Source organism: Macrosteles quadrilineatus, unplaced genomic scaffold (assembly GCF_028750875.1).
Source record: "Macrosteles quadrilineatus isolate MER2022 unplaced genomic scaffold, UCM_ALF_1.0 Scaffold_7__1_contigs__length_78375512, whole genome shotgun sequence".
In the NCBI taxonomy this organism is placed as follows: Eukaryota; Metazoa; Arthropoda; class Insecta; order Hemiptera; family Cicadellidae; genus Macrosteles; species Macrosteles quadrilineatus.
Window position 1 is genome coordinate 49,510,238 of NW_026542600.1, and position 16,742 is coordinate 49,526,979.

At 35.2% G+C, this 16,742-nt stretch overlaps 1 protein-coding gene across 2 annotated transcripts in view; it reads right to left on the reverse strand.

The window, feature by feature from the left end:
- Positions 1 to 16,742, reverse strand: part of LOC128998001 (coronin-1C-A-like) — a 33,453-nt gene that overhangs the window by 6,698 nt on the left and 10,013 nt on the right. For both annotated transcript variants that reach the window (XM_054423906.1, XM_054423905.1), the window contains exons 3-9: positions 15,699 to 15,853; positions 14,441 to 14,538; positions 12,668 to 12,846; positions 11,136 to 11,357; positions 9,856 to 10,062; positions 2,155 to 2,388; positions 1,341 to 1,589 (exon numbers count right to left, since the gene is read on the reverse strand). In XM_054423906.1, the coding sequence (XP_054279881.1) occupies positions 1,356 to 1,589; positions 2,155 to 2,388; positions 9,856 to 10,062; positions 11,136 to 11,357; positions 12,668 to 12,846; positions 14,441 to 14,538; positions 15,699 to 15,853 (1,329 nt within the window). In that variant the 3' untranslated portion in view covers positions 1,341 to 1,355. The remainder of the gene's footprint in view (positions 1 to 1,340; positions 1,590 to 2,154; positions 2,389 to 9,855; positions 10,063 to 11,135; positions 11,358 to 12,667; positions 12,847 to 14,440; positions 14,539 to 15,698; positions 15,854 to 16,742) is intronic.

Consider the following 16,742-nt stretch of genomic DNA (forward strand, 5'->3'; position numbering starts at 1 on the left):
CAGATAACCCCCTATTTGGGGAACGGTCCACAAGGAGTCATACAAAATTCTTAAATAGCAGCATAGGTCGAGTTTGGTATCAAATTAAAGGTCTCCGTTAGTCAAATTAAAATGCAATGCCACAAATCCGAACTCAAAGGGACAACCAAGTCAAAAATGGCAGCCGTTCAAATATTTATTTAATCTGCCATTTTGAATCTTTGAACGACTGTCACTTTTTACCCAGCAGATATTTTGATCTCAAATTTGCGGCATTGTACTCTAATCCGAACCTTTAAAGTGATGTGCATATCGACCTATGCTTACGTTTATGATTTTCATCCGACTTCTAGTGGGCGCCTCACAGCGAGCATTGCAAATTCGAGGAATATTTGAACAGCTGTCATTGTTTGTTTGAGTTCGGGTTTGTGGCATTGTTTTTACTAATGGAGACCTTTAATATGATACCAAACTCGACCTATACTGCTATTTAAGAATTTTGTATGACTCCTTGTGGACCGTCCCCCAAAAGGGTTATCCGGTCGGTAATTGGGCAGATGCGTGCATTACTATCACCAGTAAGCACGTGTGAACTTTGGTATTTTTTTTCCATTGTGGTTTAAAAACTAAAAATGAGGTTCCAGGCTTAATTGTCACCCCGTATGTATGAACACATATGTCATGTGTCATAGTCATATGCCACATGTGTCAATCAGTAACACCATATGTTTCTAATAGCCTATTTAGACAAACATTAAATTTATAATATATTAATTGGTTACAAACAGCTGGTTTAAATTAATCGTTTTAACTCCCATTTACACCAGATGGATGTTATTTTGAAACCAACAAAAAAAAATTTTATTTTAGTTTACATTATTGACGCAATTAAACGTTTCCATATAAACACCCTCAGATACTACATAACAAATCAACCATCAGAACAAACACAACACAAACAAGCATCAGAACCAGTTTCTGATTTTTAAGTAGGATGATAAGTCTACTTGCTCTAAAAGCAATATAAAATCTGTGTGTTAATAATGGCCTATTTAAATAAATATTAATTTTATTTTTTCTTGTTAGATTATCAGCTGATTTAAAATCATTTATTTTAGTTATAAATTATATTACAAAAATAAAATCGGTAAAATACGGTTTCTATTTTGGAAATATACTTGTGACGAGCAAGGACTGTGTAAAAATTCCTATAGCACAGGGCACAGGGTCTTCCTCTACCATGAACGTTTTAGTACATGAGGGTGAGGGGACGTTGTTACCAGCACTAGTGCTAGAATTATTCCTCTGTACCTTACTTCTCTGTGGCAGGAGTATAAAGCTCAAATAAAGTAGGTACGTACCTGAATGGGATTTGGCTAGACTTCATCAGGAGCCAAGTCTTCATGGTCGGAGTTTTGATGGTTGTCCTCGTTGCTAATCGGTGCAGAGATTGGAGCTGTTCTTCCCACCCGCAAACCGTCTCCTACCAAACCTTCCTCTTCTTCAGCCTTCTTCTCCTTCTCTTCTAGAGTTCTGATCCTATTCTCGTGTTTGACAATCATGGCTTTCAGTTTTCTGATTTCTTCTCTAAATTCTTTGATCATATCTTCCTGCAAAAGAAAAATATAAAGATAAGATTAAATAGCTCAAATATGTGTGCATATAAATATACCTCTTGTTCAAAACTCTTGAAATTCAGCTTGTGATGTACATTGCAATTGATATTTTAAAGTGTAACACTTGTAAACAATATCCGCTCAAGGCTACTCTTGTACTGAGAAAATTGTCTCAAACGCAAGTATGTTTTGTGAGATATAGATCTTGATTTTGATTTAAACAGATCTATTTTAGTTATGAAAAGAGGTATTTGCATGGATATTTAAAATTTATCCAACTGTTTGAGAGAGGTAAATTTAACAAAGATGCAAAGTTGGGTTGGCAACACTGAATTCTTCTTCCCAGGAAAAAAAGATTATAAAACTAACTACAAAAAAATGGCAAATTTCCTATTTCTTAGAAGCAGGCAAAATCCAACAACCACAGGAAAATTTACAGAGTAACTGAACAAAATGATAACCAATTCACTTTGTGTAACAAATAAATATTCCATTATACTTCCACTACCTTAAGGACTCAAAAAAATTTAAATTACATTCTACTCAGCTAGACTCGTACCGAAACAGCAGTGTCGATGACAGGGGCAGACTTTTGCCCTGGTCTGCGACTGTCCAGAAGATTAGCCTTCTTGTTGACCTTGAACTCTGACTTGGGAGCAGACGGAGGGGTGTAACCATCCCTGAGAGAAATCAACACAGGTTCTGCATCCTTGCCTTCAAACCACTCTTCCGCAGACAAGGACGACACATCACCCAGGGTATCTGGGTACAGATCCTCTTGAAACAGCTCGGACTAAAACATTAGACCAAGTTTAGACTCATAGTTGATGTAGTAGCCTATATTTAATGATTTTATGTATTGAATATATTTGCAAAACAGCGTTTCTTGTTGGAAACCAGATTTGTATAAAATGTAAATGTGTGTTAGTGTGTGTGTACATCACACCATATCACGCCACGTCTGTGACGTCATATCAGGTGATTTTTAATAAATTCCCATTGGCTGCCGCGACCACGCTATACCCGTGTATCTAACCACTACGTCAGTCCGTCCTAGTCCTGCAACCGTACACCTTTATCCCGGTCCGTGCAGCCCATGGTATTAACTAATTATGTAGTTTTTATTCTCACTAGGTATAGGCAGAGAGCAGTATTTTGCGGAAGATATATTTAATTTTAACGACAAGTTCAATAATTACCGGCAGTCCAAAGATGTAGTAACAAACAATAGAGGGAAGCGACTTTTGGATCTGTTTAACGATTTTGGGTTTATAATTATAAATGGGCGTTCAGTGGGTGATCCTGAGGGTGATTTCACATTTTTAGGGCAAAACGGAAATTCAGTAATTGATTTAGTGGGGGCATCAATAGATTGCTTGCATTTGATAGAGGATTTTAAAGTTTTAAGCTTTCCAGGCTCCGACCATTTGCCGATAGAAATTACAATTAATGTGTATTTACCAGCCGCAGGGATGGCAGACGTTAATAATATAGATGTAAAAATACTCCCGTTGTTACCAAAGTTAAATTGGACCAGTACAGATAATGATTCATATTGTGACAAGATTAGTCAAAGGCTTTCTAATTTTCAATTTGTGGACTGCATTCAAGAAGATGTAAATCAAATCACCAGATTAATCACAGAATCAGCCCATTTAAAACCGTCCTCTAAGAAATTTTCAAATTATTTTTCTAAGCAGCCATGGTTTGATTTTGAGTGTGGTAGGCTCCGTAAGAAGATTTTTAAATTATTGAATTTATTCAGGAAATTTAATCAATCAGAAATAAAAGTTAAGTATTTAAAAGAAAATAAAATATATAAACAATTGTGTTTTAGTAAAAAATTGGCTTATCGAAACAACCTTGTTGACACACTGATAAGAGCGACCGATCCCAAAAAGTGTTGGAATGCGATAAACAGTTTTAAAATCAAGTCAGATAAGCGGGTGGGAAATATTTCTCCAGTAGAATGGTATAACTATTTTAAAACTTTGTTAAACCCCCCGCTTTTAGCAGCGGAGATATATTATGCTGAACCTTTAATTTTAGACAATAGATTAGATCGGGATTTTGAGATGTATGAATTGCTGGAAGTGCTAAATAAAGTAAAACCGGGGAAAGCGCCCGGTCTGGACAGAATTCCGTATGAATTTTACAAAAATGCTCCATTGCCCTTTCTTAAAATATTGCTTGCTCTATACAATAACATATATTCAAAAGAAGAAGTGCCGGAATCTTTTAAGCGATCTATTGTTTTTCCTTTACACAAAAAACGTGATTTAAATTTAGTTACAAATTATAGAGGCCTATCTTTTATTGATTGCATCGGTAAAATATTTTCATGTTTAATAAATAATAGGTTAGTTAAATGGGCCAATGACGAAGATATTCTTACTGAGTTTCAGGCTGGTTTCAGGAAAAACTATTCAACAATTAATAATATTTTTAGTTTAACATGCATGGCACATTTGCAATTTTATAAGCAAGAAAAATTATACTGTTTTTTTGTAGATTTTAGCGCCGCTTTTGACACTGTAGATAGACAATCATTAATGTACAAACTTTCATCTTTAGGTGTGTCAACAAAGTTTTTGAATATTTTAAAACAATATTACAACGGTACAAGTGCCTCTGTCTGGAACCGGGCAGGTGTTACAGATAGTTTTAATACAACGATAGGTCTGAGGCAAGGATGTGTGTGTAGCCCTAGTATGTTCAATTTATTTATTAACGACATGCCGGAGGAGATTGGTGGGGGAGTTTTGTTTGAGGGAGTCAAAGTGAATATTTTAATGTATGCTGATGATATAATTTTAATTTCGCCAACAGCTACTGTCCTCCAGCATATGATCAATCGATTAGATAGTTATTGTGCACGTTGGAATCTTCGTGTAAATCTAAGTAAATCCAAAGTTATGGTGTTTCGTAAAGGAGGCAAACTGGGGTCTGCTGATCGTTGGTGGTACAGAGGCGAGCGTATTGAAGTGGTGAATGAATATACTTACCTTGGCATTACTTTAACTCCCTCTTTATCTTGGGTAAAACATTTTAAAGCAAAAGAAAAAGTGTCAAAATTAGCTATTAATTCACTTTGGGGAAATCTTATAAATAACAACGAAGTCCCACTCAGTGCCAAACAATTGTGTTTTAACTCTGTCATACGATCAATTATTTGTTACGGCGCGCAAGTGTGGGGTTTCATTGACAGCGATTCTGTGGAGTCTGTTAATAAGTTTTTCATCAAAAGATTATTTCGTCTTCCAAAAAACACACCAAATTATTTAATTTATGTTGAATCATTAACAAATAAGATATACTTTTATTCAAGCGTGTTAAATATTAACTATCTATTAAACGTATTATCAATGTCTGAAAGTCGTTTACCTTTTAAATTAGCCAGACAAATAATAAACAAGAATATTTACTGGTGTAAACATTGGAAGCGTCTGGGAAACAAGCATAGCAGGGAAATAAATTTCGACGTAGACGAGGTTGGCATCCCTGTTCTACAATCACAGCTGATGAGTGTAGTGGAAGGGGAAAGGGCAGCATGGAAAAGTGATTGCGAGGGTCGAGCGCGCACGTCTCTGTATCACCAACAACTCTTATCTATTAACTTCGAGCTAAAAGATAAGACATACCTTGCTGACAGATATGACATAACTGTAATGTCCTGGGCGATCACGGTAAGAGCTGAACTTATCAACCTCAACTTCAAACCGTGGCTTGTAGACAATTATCATTTGTGCACTCTTTGTAATTTACAAGAGAAAGAAGATGCTTTTCATTTTATATCTGTTTGTCCCATTTTAAATACAATAAGGAAATTTTATTTTGGCTGTCCAATTTTGACAAAGGAACAATATATAGAGATTTTGAATGGGTGGGATTGGCGGGCCTTAAGTAATTATTTAAAAGATGCTTGGTCTAAAAGATGGGGTTTAATACAAGAATTCAATATGTGAGAATCATTTTCCGAAATATCCTTACTTTTAAAATCTTTTTTATTATTATTTATTAGTTTCATTAAGGCATCAAAATTGTATTAGTTCTAAGATATAAATGTATTATTTATCTCCCAGGAATCATTGAAATCTATATACAATATATTAATTTGATCAAATATTGCTAAATATTGCTAGAATGTAGGCTATTGTTGTGTTTCTAAAAAAGTTTACTTATATTTTCAATATTATTCTTTTTTAATTTAAGTAAATATACATATATGTATAAATCCGTTTGAGAAATATGTCTATTTTCAAAAAATTAATTGTTTTATTATTTAATTGTTAATCTGATTTACACAACAGTTTACGTTAACCGTTAACAGTTAATCTGAACAGTTTACGTTAGTCAATTGTACAAATTAATGCTAACCAGGTACGCCAGCCGCAACAGACGGGCTTTTTGCCCATTGTTGTTGTAGTTAGTGCTAAGAAGCTATTTTTTGTACAAATATTTGTAAATAAAAGCACTTTTTCATTCATTCATTCATTCATTCATATTCTCACTAGTCCCGTCTCCTGTCAAGTTAAGACGTCGTCACACTGGCGACGTCACAGTTGATTACTTTTTTAACCCTCCCAGTGTCAAACATCGATGCATCGATGGTAATGACACGCTCTGGGGTGTCAAGCGTCGATGCATCGATGGTAGTGCAGACGGTTACATATTGTCTTTTAACTCAGTCAATTTCAGTCCGATTTGGACTGGATTGATGTCACTGTAAACAGCAAAAAACTGGCTTTCTTCTGGTGTCTGTTTCACCTTACTTTTGTTTGTCTGTTTCCAGATGTTTTGAGACAAAGACAATGTTTTGGTTGCCGTTTTACGTGTTGTTATTGTTGTTTACAAGTTGTTTGTTACTATATTGTCATTATTGAAAACTGATTTTTATCTGTTTAGACTACATATTTAGATGTACAAAATAATCAGTGATGACTAACTTGTTGGTTTGATGTGTTTGCAGTAATATATTTGAAGGTTATGTGTAATGGCAGTAAAGTCATTGTAATAGGCCTAGTGAGTGATTTTGCTACTATTCCTCGGTCATATTTATGACTCTTGGCTGTCCTAAAAATTAAGTTAACAATACTAAAGTTCATATTTTTTTTGCTATAATATTTAGAAATAAATGGCTATTTAAGATTTTTCATTTAGGCCTAGTTACAATTATTCATAAAAATAGGGGCACGAACATTTTTTTCATATTTTTATTTTGTATTTTTTATCCTTCTAAGTACTTTTTTATGATAAAATAGTTATAAAAAGCTAATTTATAAATTGGTTTAAATACCTGCTTCTAGTAATCCAATAGTCGCAATTTTTCGTCACGCAACTACTTTCGACTTCATACAGAAGTCATCATCAGGCGTCCAGTGGATGTCAAAATAATCACTTCATCTGAAGGTCGTCGATTCACACATGGTACATTCACACGCAAACACGCACACGAACACGAACATAGTCACATAAAAAAGTACATTTACAACTATAATACGGATTAATGGTAACTTAGGATGATGCGTTGCCATTAATCCGTATTATAGTTGTAAATGTACTTTTTTATGTGACTATGTTCGTGTTCGTGTGCGTGTTTGCGTGTGAATGTACCATGTGTGAATCGACGACCTTCAGATGAAGTGATTATTTTGACATCCACTGGACGCCTGATGATGACTTCTGTATGAAGTCGAAAGTAGTTGCGTGACGAAAAATTGCGACTATTGGATTACTAGAAGCAGGTATTTAAACCAATTTATATATTCAACGTAATCCGGAGGCTAACATCAAAAATGAAAAAAAGCTAATTATTTGTGCTGAATCATAATGTGCATATATTTAGCTGCACAAAAATATAACAAGGTATAGTTATTTTACAAAGTAGATTTGTTAGAAAGGTTCCTGATTTATTGCATTCGTGCAAAGTTAGGTTTCTAATGCTTGTATTATGTTAGTCTATGCTGTTATATCAAAATTAGTATTTGTGTATAGACTTGCAGTACAATTTCAATCATTTTGATCCTCAATTGTATCTGTTTTTTTTTTTTTCACAACATTGTTTTTCCTGTACTTATTTATGCTGCATAGAATTTAGTGTATTTTTATTTATTCCTGTAACTTGAGTTCATCCTGTTGTCAATTTTTTCTTTTTTCTTACAGTCTATTTTATTGTTATTTATTCTGCTAGTTATATAAAGGGTGAGTCAGTGAAACGGGCTATTTTCTTATAACGTTAGTGAGTAGAGGGGAAGAAGGAAAGGGGCCGAGTAAGTTACCCTGCGTTCCCAACCTCTGGAAGTTTAGTTGCCATACTTAGTTGACATACCATCAGCAAAATATGCAAGATGGCCCAGAGCTAATTCACAGCCTATGGATGAGCGATGAGGCTCATTTTCACTTAACGGGATGTCAATAAGCAAATTTTTGATATTGGTCGGTCCACAAGCACTTCATGAATGGCCAGTTCACTCTAATAAAGCTACGGTTTGGTGTGCCGTTTCTTCCCTTAACATGAAATGGGGATATTGCCTGGCCCCCTTGATCCTCTGACCTCAGCTCCTGTTTTTTTGTGGCTTGACTAAAAGTTTAAGGAGTTGACTCTGATATTATTTTCAAGACTTGATGCTTGTTTTGTTGGTTCAACACAAACTTCCACTCATTTACTACGTTTTTTAATGAATAAATCGATCATATGATGTTTGACCTTTTTTTAATACTTACCGAAAAATGGCCCGTTTCACTGACTCACCCTTTACAGAAATTCGTTATTTTGAGGTTTTCTTTCTTGTCTTATTCTTGTACTCACTATGTTTTTCTCACTACTAATGTACTTAGTTTGTAAAACTAACTATTTTTGTAGTAAAAAAATGGTAAATATGTTTTTAAATAAATAAATAAAGTTCTCAAGTCTGTGTGTAAAATAAATGAAAAAATAAGGGATAAACTGGTCCAGTGCAAGAAGCAGTACCGAGAAACTATTGGCAACGCAAGAACGCCAACTTAAGATATTACTGCTTTGGTTTCGCAGTCTATCACACTACTGACTGAGTTACTGACTCCCCAGAGTGTATTTGATAATCATTTAAGTTTGTCACATAGACAAAATTTAGAAGTTTTGGTGTGTTGTTAGAGCCTAGTGGTTGTGTCTCGGACTTTGGTGCGAGGGACGTGTTCAACACCTGGCTTATCCACAAAAATGGAATCAGTTAGGACCGTTTTCCCTTGAAGCATGTGTGATCGCTTGGTTTTTTAAATGTGTTAATGTTACAAGCAAAAAGTGAACAAATCTGTATATGACCTCCCAATAGTGATTATGTTATCTTAGGCAAGAAAAATGAGATAAAATTACTATATAAAACTGGCAAGATTAAGGTGAATGAATACGTAATTGTAGACGTTTTTAGTACAAAACCGTTTAAGAAAAAACATAGATGTCTGTGGGAATGACGGCTCATTGAGAACGGGAGGTCATCACGCAGCTTATTGTGGTGAAGGAGCAGTTACAGGTGTTTGAATAATAAACCAGATGCTCAGGATTGAAAATTACAGGGAGGTTTGTTAGTCAGTAGCTCAGTCGGTAACGCAACAGACTTCAAACCCAATGCAGCAATATCAAGGGTCCAAATCCTGGTTTCTGCCACTACATGTTATCTGTACAATTCAACTCTTGTACTGTATTAGCTCACCTCTTGCTTTGCTGGATATGTCCCAGGCACGGGCCTGAGACCAATGTTGATGGGCGGATAAAAGATTAAGAGGTCGCCAACTTCTTTTTATAAATGTACAAAACGTCCAAAAATGAAACTTTGTTTTTCGATTGAGTGATCTTTAAAATACTTTAAAAAAACAATGATCCACTCATTTATTTCACCTAACTAATCAACTAATCAAAATAGAATTTTTCAAAACACACTCGGTGCCTATTAAAATCTATTGAAATAAAACCCTTGAACTATTGAGAATATACCTTGCCAGCAGTCCACAATGTGTTTTTCAAACTTGACAGAAGTTTTCAATCTAAGGTAGCATTGTCAAACAACTTGTACTATTATATTAAAACAAACACACTAATATGCAACTAATACACAATGGGCAATGGTGTCCACAAAACCACAGTGTCCTGATAAATCGATTATGAAACTTCTAACAAGTTAACAAAGCTCTTATAAGACTGCTTATCAAAGTGATTTCTCTTTATATTCTTAGTGTGACTATCTATTATCAATTGATACAATGTCTGGAACAGTTTATAAATCACCTTTCGTGGGACAGTCATAGAAATGACTTGGCAAAGTCCAGAGTTGTTCAGTCGATAAAATCGTGCGATTTCGCAAACGGAGACATCACAGCCTCGTTTTGGCATCATTCCGATGCCTCTCTGGGGGTCGGGTGTTTGGAAGGTGTTGATGTAATGCACATAAGGTGGTTCTGCGGTGATCTCGAAATATCTGATTACACTATCCCCCTGTAAAAAGTACAATACATTAAAAGCTTGAAAATAAAGGGTAGTGATGATTGCAAAGAAATTGTTTACAGTCACAACACAATTAATTTGATATTTCACCCTAAAACAAGGGCTTCTTCAGAAGAAGGGACAGGTGTATTGTGAACTTTTTGTGTGCTGATCACAGCCATGGGAAATGGTAACGATATTACTGTGATACCATTGACATCAATATACGATGACAGGTTAGGATTAAGCAAGGAGTCGTATTAGCCAAGGTCGGAACTACTGCAATAAAAGTTCACAAAAATCAACAATCTCAGGTACAAACAAAAGCAAAACTGTTAGGCTGCTGGCTGTAATAGACTGGGTTACATGCAGTCTTACCAATACAAAATGGAAGGAAGCATTTAGATCTCATTTTATCTTACTTTTGTTTTAGTTAAGCTAAATATTTAAATTATATCGTAACCAACCATAACCAAATAGTACTAGACACAATTATTTAGTTGAGTACTCGTATTATAAACTATCATCAATCGTCATTCTTTCTTATTCCCCAATTCATTCCTAGACAATTCCCCCAATATGTGGGCAAAATACAGCATTTATCAGTAATTTGAGGTAATCATCTAATCACTGGTTCCCACATCACAGTGTTTTAGAGCATTATCCATTTAAACATGATTGGTAGCCAATTAGTGAATGTGTTTCTTTATCCAACAAATGACTTCTCCAAGACTAGAATTGTGATGATTGAAAATGTAACATATTTTGGAGTCGACAAGTTAGTTGTGCTGTGTTTAGCATGCAAAACGTAAACACGTTGCTCTGATGATTGAGGATAGAAGCATCTACAAAATGACGTCAATCAACATAGTCTGGCGATCACGGCGTATCTCTAAAACGCCAGGTTTTTATTTTGAGTTTTTTACCAGAGATCCTCTAAGTCGATCCACTTCCAAAAAAATTAGGATTTTTAGTAGGCTAATACATTTTACATGAATCTTACATTTACTGACATTATAATGTAGCAACTCCGTTTTTTTTTCACCACACTAGAACATAAGACATTTTTCAACAAGATGTGTTACCTTGCCACAAAGGTAGACTAGATTGGTGTCTGGGTCGTAGAGAGGAAACATGACTCCATTACTGGTGTCTAGCTCAACCATGATGATCGGCTCACTGAGATGGTCCGGGGCCCGGAGTGAGTACTGCCTCTCCGACATCTTGCTAAACCCAGTTGTGAAGATGAGTCCACTGCGCAGGAAGATGGCTCTGGTGGCTTTGCTACCCTCATGGCCAATCGCCTCCTGAAATATTTTGTTTTGGTTAGATCGATTAAGGTGACATTTTGATCCTATGAGTTCCAGAACTTAATCTGTAGACTTATTTTGCCGGTTTTAACAAATTTCCCATATAGAGGATAAAGTTTTACTCTAGATCTCATGGTAAGACCTGGACTCGGGAACGATTGTGAAGTCACTAACCAGCATGATCGGACCAGGGGAAAAGGGTTTCACAGGGGGTTATTTGGAGTAAAAATATATTTTTCCATTTTTACCCTCAAAACGTTAAATTTCTCAATTTCTCTCTAAACAGTTTTGAAGAGCTTGAAAAACTTATAATTTAGTATATTGAAGTGTTTTAGTTTGATTACTGTACAATTATTGTTTTGCAAATCATTTCAGTTCTCTAAAACATTCACTGCCAAGTTTAGCATTGTCTTTCTACTCTCACGGATTCGAATACCATATGTGCAATCCGTATTCACTAATGTGTGCTTAGCTGGAGTTGAGAGCTCGAACTTTAAATAAACGGCGTCCAACTTGGGTGAATGTTGATGACATTAGTGAGCCAAATAACAATTGCACACACCACCCATTTTGCTTCTTTTTACATTGGTATGGATGAGGAGCAGGACACAGATTTGTCTTTTTTGGCTTCATTTTGGTTAAAAGTGGACATATCGTGTTAAAATACTTGTATGATAGTAGTAGTTTACGCAACGATCACATAAGGATAGTCTTTACAACACGAGTAGAAAATTTAAAGTGCGAGCCTTGACAAGTGCCTTTAAAACTTCTACAAGTGCCGTAAAGGCTAATTACGCTAGTTGCGTACATAGGTACATAGGTACTTTACCTACGACCATTTTTTAAATTACTAAAAACCACTAGCCTACTCATAACTTCTAAAAGAGGTAGTTTTTGTTTATGACCTCTCAATTCCACTGATTGTGATACAACAACTTATTGTCCCAGCCACTCACTCATTGTTTAATCAATTAAATTGGTCTTAACAGCTGATAAGTTGACTTTAGGAGTATTACAATTTTACTTTTTTTCTCTCTATCCTTGAACCTCATTGGCCTAAACTTGTACTGTAAAGTAACAAAACAATACGGTAAAGTAAGTAAGTAAACAATACTGCAAAGTTAATCTGTTTATCTCTAAGAACTGAATTGAAAAGGCTAGTTGAAAAAACAGTAGTAGTTAAAAGACATAACCTAAAAATGTGTTATTAAATAGATAAAAAAATGTCCGTTGACAATAGGTACGTGGAAAGTGGCATACGTGGCATGTGGAATTGATTGTATGTCAAGGTTGTGAAGGTAAATTACCTCAATGATTTCGCCGGACCTAGGGTTGATCAGTCTCATCTTCTTGTCCTTACAGGTCGTGAGTAGTTGGGAGCCGTCCCAGTTCCAACAGGCACTGTAGATGATGTCCGGGTGGCAGTCGATGTGGACCAAAACTTCCCCCAGCCCCACGTTCCATATGGCTACTTGATTGTCTGAGCCTGTTCATGGTGAATTAAATCAATTATGAATTCATTTGTTTGTACCTTAAGTATAAAACATAACATGAAACAAAAAAAAAAGAAAACATTGTGGAGGATGTGTACATTTTAAAACTTGACTTGATAAAAAATAGATATATATAACTTTTTGAAAAATACAAGTTGATCTGACTTTTTTACAGATGTTTTACCCTTATGGATCAGCTGGACAAATTTATATGTGTTCCTGAGGTTTTATTACAGCGTAAGCCATTACAAAAAGTAATATTTGTTTACGTTTACTGTTTGTTTCTAGAAATTTCCCTTATTTTATAATTTCTTTTACTATTGCTTATCTTTTACTGTAGCGAAAATGTTAATCCCATTGTATAAACCCTAATATAACAAAAAAAAAACATTAAGTCGACATTAGCACACTCAAACGTAACCGACATACACTTAAAAACAGGCGAAGATTTTATAATAAGATAAGAAGTATGTTCAAATACAACGGTTTTACATTTAAAACGAGATTGACTTCTTACCAAATATAATACATTTATGTTTAAACATGTTACAGGTACTGATAAATATGGGTGGTATCATCCTAAAGGTTACATAAAATACATAAGGTTACATAAGGATGGTAACATAAAATACATGAGTCATGAAGACTCTTTCCCAAATAAAAACATTCTTTGGTTGAAAATGCTGTCAGTGATATGTTCTAATTTTATTTTTGTAGAGTTTTCTGTTTCTTGCACCAATGCGGATCTTTCCCTTTCTCTTAAGCTTGCTTTACAACAAAAATCCTTGACATAAATAGATGTGATATTAATAACAAGAGTCCATAGGATATGAGAAGGAGACAAGCATGTATACTGTATCTTCAGTTCAGGGTAACAGACCCTTATCAACATATATCTAATTGACAGTGTTGTCCCAAATTAACCTCATTACCTCGACCAAGTGTTTTTTTCAAGGTAATTTTGCATTTTGAAACAATATCAGAATAATATTGCAATTGAAAACGGCAGAAATGCAGAAGCAGAATAAACATGTACAATACAGTCCCTATTTCAAAGCCTTTTACAAGGTCAAAGAATAATTTCCTTGATCATAACGTAAAATTATCAAGCGTAGAAAATAGCAGAAACAATTTGGATGGAAATATACAGATTACATTAATATCAAACTAGTTAGGTTTTAAGAGCCATATTGCATGCAGTATTATCTTGTGCATATTACGATTCCTTCATTTGAGTTTTGAGCCAACAGTAACTTTGGATCACTGACCTTTAACTTAAAAAATAAAAATATATGATTTAGACATATCAAATACTACTCTGGATGTCCAAAAAAAATCACAGAACATGACAAAATGTATAGGAGTAAAAAATGTATCACAAAATCCTATAGTAAGTATGGACTGTAAACTGACTAACCCAAAATATCTACAATCTATTTTTCCGACTATTTTGATCAGTCAGTTGAAAATTGGTCGGGTTGTATATATTGGAGAATACACCTTTACTTGAACCTCTTTTCCTTTCTATGTAACTAAACATATCCCAGTCATATAAGTTTAATACACCTTTGAAATAATAATACTTACCAGCTGTAAGAAGTACATTCTGCGCCGTAGGGTGCCACAGAACCAATCCAACCCTCCTCTGGTGGTAAACAAGATTAACTACAGGCTCCGTCAAAGTTCTGCAATCACAATACTTTGGTTACTACAATGGCAGAAGAATATTAACAGAATGTACCAATTCCAAAATGGGATTTTATTTATGAAAGAGAACAATAAAACATTAATCACAATAATCATGGTAGCTTTTGCTGATACATAAGCAAACATATGATCTGTAAAAGTTTGTACTCTATCAAGTATCCAGTTAAGATACATTAAGATCTTACGTAAGTTAACAATAATACGAGTTGATTTTCTTGTCTCAACACTCTGACCTAGAGAAATAAGTAAAGCTGAAATCTGCTGCTTTGCAAAACTTCTCTAACAGACAAGGCAAAACTAAGCTGAGAGGGTACAAAAAAAATCTCAAACCCTGTAGTAAAGCTATTAAATTTTTGTTTGAAGAAAATTCTTGCTTCTTGGGTTTCATTTAAAAATCAATAATTGTGTTTTGAACTTTTATAAATAAAAGTATTAACACGTTGAGTGCGCAGGGTGGGAATCCTCGTCCCGCCTTAATGGCACCACTGGCGCAGGGCGGGAAACGTCGTCCTCTCTTAACAACAACCTTGCTTCAGTGTGAGCTCAGCCTCGCACAGGGAACGTTGTCTCCTAATTCCGCTTATTGTGCAAGTTTTATACTTCAATCCAGTATAATTAGTTTCAGATACGAATATTTTATCGGTGGAAGGGATTGTTCCACATTTAGTGTAGTGTGGGGTTTTGGCTTGGATTTAGTGAAATGGAAAAGAATAGTGATTGTTACTGTAGTAAAGCATTGTGGAAGGAACCTAACCTCAAAATTGTGCTTGACGCCTTTTTGGGATATTTTTTGATGGTGTATCCTGCTTTTTCCCTTCTTTTGGCAATACTGAGGGCCTGATGTTTAGTGCTGCTATCTGTTGGGTTCTTGTAAAACTACATTCACACAAATGAAACACAGTACATGCTATAATATGCCTCTGCTATTGGATGAAAATAAATTTAAACATTTTCGTGCACTCATCCACACAGTGCATTGGTTGATCACCGGTCACGGCCGGCCATCGCACAAACGCAGCGAACGTGTTAAAGATTACTTACTAATTTGCACCTTGGTGTTTCGAAATACTTGAAAAATAGTATTTTTTTTCAATATATCAAGATTCCGCTATAATGCCATTATGAGGTATAAAGTTACCTAGAAATTCCTCCATCAGGTATTTGCCACACCTTGACCACACAATCTTCAGATCCTGACGCGATGACGTTGTCATTGTGAGGACACCAGGCGATGTCTAGCACCGGACCTTTGTGACCCCCTACTAGAGGATGATCCGCAGCTATTCTTCCCACCTGAAACATCTCTTGAAGATTAGTTTGTTACAAAAGTAGCTAGATCGTAAAAAACTTGCGAAAAAAAATCCCCATCTTAAATAATTGATATAATTGATAACAGGCCAAATAACCAACCCTCTCAGTTGGCCGTTAAAAACACCATGTCGGCCTAGATGTGTCAATAGTGTAAATACAGGATTTGAAATTTTATTTTACATGCATACCCACAATTTCTATACAGTGCTCTTTACTTATGTAAGACAATGTTGGTCATATGGTGAATACTTTTATACATGCAGGTTCCAAATGTTTCCTTAAATTCTTTCATTACATACCCTAGAATATAACGGTCACTATTAATTTTTGCCACTTCCTAGTTAATTGCGTTCCTAAGATCCACCATGATTCGGGGATTGTGAGTGAAAATGCAAAATTTGAGAAGACTCCAAAGAAAAAAATCACTCCCGCTAAAATCTGATGTCCTATGTATGAGCCACAGAATATCACCGATCGTGAAATAACCCTTCCTATAAACATAGTGCACACTACGGCCATTAAATTCTTTGCAGTGTGCGGCTCTGGTTGAATAAACATAGATATTTTTTATCAAACATTGCTCTCTCACCCGTGATCTCAAAACAGTGCTTGAGCATATCAAATGGCGTAATGTAGGCCTACAACAATGAAAGTCAACCCTTCCCCTTTGCAACAATAACTCTAAAGTGTATATTAATCTGTTTAAAAAACATCCGGTTCCTGTGGGTCACCCTGTATATTACTCTCGCAATAAGATCTTCTATGGTAACACAGTTGGTAAGGCCAGGATTACACCAGTTTTGAATTTCAGCTGACAATTCTCATCAATATGTTGTATAAAAAAATAGTCTTATACTAAAAAATATCCCAT